Raw genomic sequence first — 5,569 nt, 5'->3', positions numbered from 1 at the left:
GGAACACTCCCGATGAAGCGAACCATTGTGTTTAATTAAAGAAATATAACAATTTTGATGTTATAAGTTTTTTATTTCTAGTATTCAAATGTCTTCTATACACAAATACGCACTATCGAAATTAAATAACGAGCTCACAAACTCTTATTATGACAGTTCAAATCGTTACCTAGGAGTTTTGGTATTATTGTAAGTAAAGTTTGGGGGATAGCCCTTTTTAATTCTTATAATTTAAGATATTACGTAAATAACATCAAAAAAAAATTCAAGTCTTGAAATATTTGAATACACCAAAACATATTGTTATTTTCAAATCTGATAATAAGTAACTATTCTGAACAAATAAGGAACTTAAGTTTTAAACTCGGATCCGAACAAAAATAAATTCCAGAGATAATTTATGAAAATTTAAAATAGATGAATTAATTTTAGAAGGTTTATAATCAGAGTCATGCATTTGGCTCATGTTATGTTATTTTCTACAGTATTCCAAAAATATATGGCAATATCAATCCAATAGAAACTATTGTTTCAAATATATGTATATAATCATACAATGACGTATTTTTTTCTTACTTTGTTCTTATTTTACGAAAAATGATTTTAAGATGAAGAACAATTCTGAATTTAAATTATACTGAAACTTGACGAACATGTATTCTGTGCCAGCTCTGAAACTAATTATATTTCTATGCATATTCTCCAAGATAAAGAAATTCATTAAAAATATGTGCTGGTCTTTTTCTTCTTCTTCTATTTTTTTTCTTTTTAAGAATATAAATAAGTTAATGACTGAACTAAACCTGTGTTTATTAAACATTTGGAAGTTGTCACTACACAATAGTATTTCGTTTTCAATGGAATAAGTTTAGGTCAAACTGATGATTTTGTTAAGGGTTCATGGCTTGTATCTATGCTCACGCCTTTTTGAAGCAGAAAGAACTCAGGGCGATACTGTCCAGGATTCGGCAGATTCACTTTACCGGTATTGAGCAATACGCAAGCTTATGTCCAAGATTGTTTAACACTGGTGGTATAACAATCGGTGTGCCAGCTATTCCATCTCGGATATGTGTAGGCGGTGGTATGGTACTAATCATACCTCTCTTCTTCTAGCATTAACATATTTGCGTTCTTCGTCAGTCAAATACTACCTGTATTCACTGTCGCGGATTCGACATTAAGCGTTAATAAAGTTATATTGCTCTTGAGCAAACTGCGATATGTTTTGACTATATCGGATTCAACGCTGAGCGTTAATAGCTTCATGCTGTTCTTCACTCAACGTAGTTCATCTAATTCATTACTGTGTTAGGAAACTTCCTCAACCAGCCTTTTGCGTGACGTCTAAGCTAAAACGAAGGAATATTTTTTTCCCCTACGTACAACAAAATGAAATGTCAGCAAACCATTTGCTTGGTATTTCCTAAGTACAATGAATGTACAATAAAATAAAATGTAAGAAAACCGTATGCCTCAAAGTTTTAAAGTCTAAATGAAGGTATACAATGATGCTTCTTAAGTACAATAAGCCAAAATGTCAGTAAAGTGCTTGCGTAACTTTAAGCTAAAATGGAAGAGTAAAATTATATTCCCTAGGTTTAATAAATTAAAATGATTATAGGGACTTACTAAAATACAATACAGAAGTAGAGAAACACTTGCTAATCACAAACACAAACGCTTATAAATACAGTATTTGAATCACATTAACAAAGCTAGAACAATATAAATGTTTGTTAACCAAAGACAGAAACACTTATAAATACAAAATTTCAGTGACATTAAATAAACTAACACCAATGTAGAATGGATTTATCCGAATGACAACGAACTACAACTCTTCACCCCGCACTTTATTTATTTAAGGATGCTTCAGGAACGTACCACAAAAATCCGTAGTACATTTATGTATAGATAATAATTTACTTGGTACAAAGCTACATAAAAGGCTATATAGGCTATTACCAGCCGCGAGTAATGAAACCTGATTTTTAGCGTTGTAAGCCCTCGGACTTACCGCCGAGTTTTACAGATTTTCTTTGTGAGAATTTTACAACGTATTCATACTGAATATTCATAGTTTTGACTTTCTGTAATTACAACTAATTCATACAACGTGGAATGTAGAATTAACATTAATTTTTATTACACTCGTTCTTTGTATTACTAATAATCAAATTTCAGAAAGGCTGTTTTCAAAATTAAAAATTTTGTTTAAGAAATATATATGTACATAAATGGAAGTTAAATATGTTGTGATAAGACATTTAAATTTTTTGATGCTTTAAATTTTAAAATAAGCCAGTTCAACTATGTTAGTTGAATAACAGCATATGGTTTTAATATTATAAACTTTAGAATAATTCAGTTTGAATATATTAAATTCTTATGAGATTACTACGAACTTAATTCCAGTAAATGCTATACTAAAATAAACATTATCTAAATATACTAATACAATAATACCTGTAGAAAAAACAAATAATACATAAATGTTAATAGATTTACAAACTTAAGGACCATTTCATGATGTTAATGTTTCACGTCCTATTTTGCTACGTTGACTCGCCAGTTTCTTTGTTGTTTTTTATCGCAAAGCTACACAATGAACTAATTGTGCTGTGTTCACTTCGGGGAATCGAGTCCCAGATTTGAATGTAATAAGTCTTCAGACTTACTGCTGGCCCACAGGGAGATTTACCAATTTCTTGTTCACAGAATATATGATCAAACTAAATAGTAATATCTAACGAAATAATAGTTTGGTTCTTAATGATATTAAAATAGTAGATATTACACATAAGTCTATATTTAAAAATATGGCATTTAATTTTGTCTGAATTACCTAGTATGTTCAAAAATCGAATTAAAAATATGGTACTTAAAAATTCTAATGCGGAAAATTTGTGTTACATCAACGTCGACATTAACTTTTGATCAAACAAGACAGAAAACATATACGTAATATAATAAACGAGGAGAAAAGTACAAGCGTTTATAAGCCCCCAATGGCACAGCGGTATGTCTGCAGACTTACAACGCTAGAAACCGGGTTTCGATACTCGTGGTGGGCAGTGCACAGATAGCCCATTGTGTAGCTTTGTGCTTTCCTTCAAACAAACAAACAAGCGTTTATAACTTATTATGTTCTCCAATATTCACCTGTAGGATATGTCGCTACCAATTGGCTAGTCTTGCTCTTTAAGAGAGGTAAGGGTTGATTTACAAAATAATACATGTGTCTGTATCGGGCTGTGGGTTCATGTTCAGGAGGATTATGTCTATACTGAAGATTCTTACAACCTTGGTCTCCGTGGTCCAGAGACGTATAACCAAGCAGATTGTCTAGAAATGGAATATTGAAACGACCTCGATAGCAGTCGATGAGAGGTGAACCATAAAACAAATAACCATGCCTTTGGAGCCTCACTGGAAATCCAAAAGGAGCTTTTTTAAACTGAGTTGAGAGAACACTGGTCGCACTGGTGAACAGCAGAAAAAATCCTATTGTTGACTTAATGAAACGCATCGTCTGTTGAGAGAAAAACAATATTGGAAATACATGCAAAAATTATTATTATATCGGGCCATAAAAAAATGAAAGAATGTGTTTTCTTCGTAATAGAATATATTGCACAAGCAATTCATTACGTGTTACAAACACATAAAGAAAATTCTAATTATTTTTGGATAATGTTTAGTGTAGCTACATTCGAGGAACTGATAGAAATATATTTGAGAATCAACAGATTAAAATAATTTTAAGAAATAATATTATCTTGAATTTTAAAAACTTATTACAAATTTATAAAATTGTATAAAAATATATAAAGATTGTATTCAGATAGTTCTGATATTCGATAACACTGTGAAGAGACAGGTACAAAATCTGAAGGATGTATTATCTCATAGCAATCCTTTCATATAGTTCTATTCTCTGATGGTCATGCATACAGATAGTTATGATATCTAATAGTTCAGTATTCAGGCAGTTGTAACAACTGTGTCCAGATAGTTCTGATATGTTGCACTTTGTCACACAACTGAAATATAAACGGTGCATTATTAAAAATATTAAGCAAACCTGAGGTGAGCTAATTTATATATTTGTTCGAAAGAAATCTTACAGAATAGAATTATGTTAAACCGTTACATATCACATGCAAGTAAAAGTTTTAGTATTTTAGAAGTCTAGCTTTAATTTTCGAAAAATATTAAGAAATTGTAGATTATAAAGTATAATAACAAGTAAAATATTTATCCATAACTCATTGGCTTAGCAGCTGCCATCATAAATAGACTTTCTATATTCATTTCATTTTAAAGAAATATAAGTAATAAAGACTTATAGTGTTATTAAGTATGATTTAAAAGTTGTATGTATATATATATATATATATCTTCATAAGTAGATAAAGTTACATCGTCAGTCTTACCTGCATCCCTGTCATTCTGTACGATGGTTACGATGTATTTGTAGGTATTTAACACAATATCCTGTTTACAAAAAACATAGAACTTGTAAGGTCGCCAGGTTACTTTTAACACACAGGTGTCGAATTCGTTCTTCCACTTAGATTAGGCAGCTGGTGTTAAGATGAAATTCACGTAACTAAAATTTAATAAATTTTGTTATAAAAATGTAAACACCAGATTTAATAAATATTAGAGACGACCGACTCCACCGCCATAACGTAATAACTAATTCCGGTATTATTCTCTTGTGCCTAATTCTACTAACGATGGAAGGAACTGGGTTTCTAGACCAATGGCTTACCTATGAAAAGTAGGTCATGGTTACCGCTAGGTGAATGTCCTAGGTTTGAACTAACCTGACAACATTTCAAGCCTGTCACGGCTAAATATAAAGTTTTATTGCGCATAAGCTGGGCTTTTGACGAAAGCCGAATAATCTGATGCTGTTTTGTACATTATTTTATCTTATATATAAGCATATGATGTTTTAAACTGCTTCTGTTCATTCCCATAGAAATAAGATAAATATATTTACTACAAATACACGAACCAAAATGACTACTTATGGTAGTAAACAAGTTTTGATAAATCCGTGGAGTAAGAAGTGACGTATTTTAGAAAATAATTTTGTTTGAGCAATCATCCCAGAAGTTTTAATTTTATAATGGCGATTTTTATGAAGATATTTGGACTTAGCTTCATATTCGAGCTCTTTTATACATATAATTATTTTTCATTTAGTTTCGTTATTTATGCATCAACAGATTTGCTTGTTTCAGAATAGGCTAGAGATTAGTCAACAGCGGCCACCGCTAAATCTTAGGCTACTTTTGTCTGGCCGAATAGTGGGATTTGATCGCTACTATTATAGCACACCCACGGTCATAAAGTGTGAAGCACGTTTTAGAGGCCACGAGCCATGAATTCGCGAATTCACAGTATTATACAACATCAAAAAGTAGAAGGAAGGAAAACGGGAAAATTTAAAAAATGTACATAAATCTAAGTAAAAGCATGTCATCGCTATTAGAGCTTTGACATAACTTTAATATGTACGAACCCATTCAGAATAACTGAGGTTTTAATTCTA

The 5,569-nt window shown here is 31.2% G+C and overlaps 1 protein-coding gene across 1 annotated transcript; it reads right to left on the bottom strand.

Moving 5' to 3' along the window:
• Positions 1-817: 817 nt before the first annotated feature.
• LOC111083486 lies at positions 818-4,759 on the bottom strand. Its single transcript, XM_022380066.1, has 3 exons — positions 4,440-4,759; positions 3,166-3,535; positions 818-1,378 (listed from the first exon to the last, which is right to left on the bottom strand). The coding sequence occupies exons 1-3, from the start codon at positions 4,452-4,454 to the stop codon at positions 1,353-1,355; spliced, it is 411 nt and encodes a 136-aa protein (XP_022235774.1). The 5' UTR covers positions 4,455-4,759; the 3' UTR covers positions 818-1,352.
• Between the last annotated feature and the right edge of the window lie 810 nt (positions 4,760-5,569).

The sequence above is a fragment of the Limulus polyphemus genome, unplaced genomic scaffold, assembly GCF_000517525.1.
Source record: "Limulus polyphemus unplaced genomic scaffold, Limulus_polyphemus-2.1.2 Scaffold5, whole genome shotgun sequence".
NCBI classification, from domain to species: Eukaryota; Metazoa; Arthropoda; class Merostomata; order Xiphosura; family Limulidae; genus Limulus; species Limulus polyphemus.
Note: the sequence above shows the minus strand (reverse complement) of the source record. Positions and strands in the feature narration are given on the sequence as shown.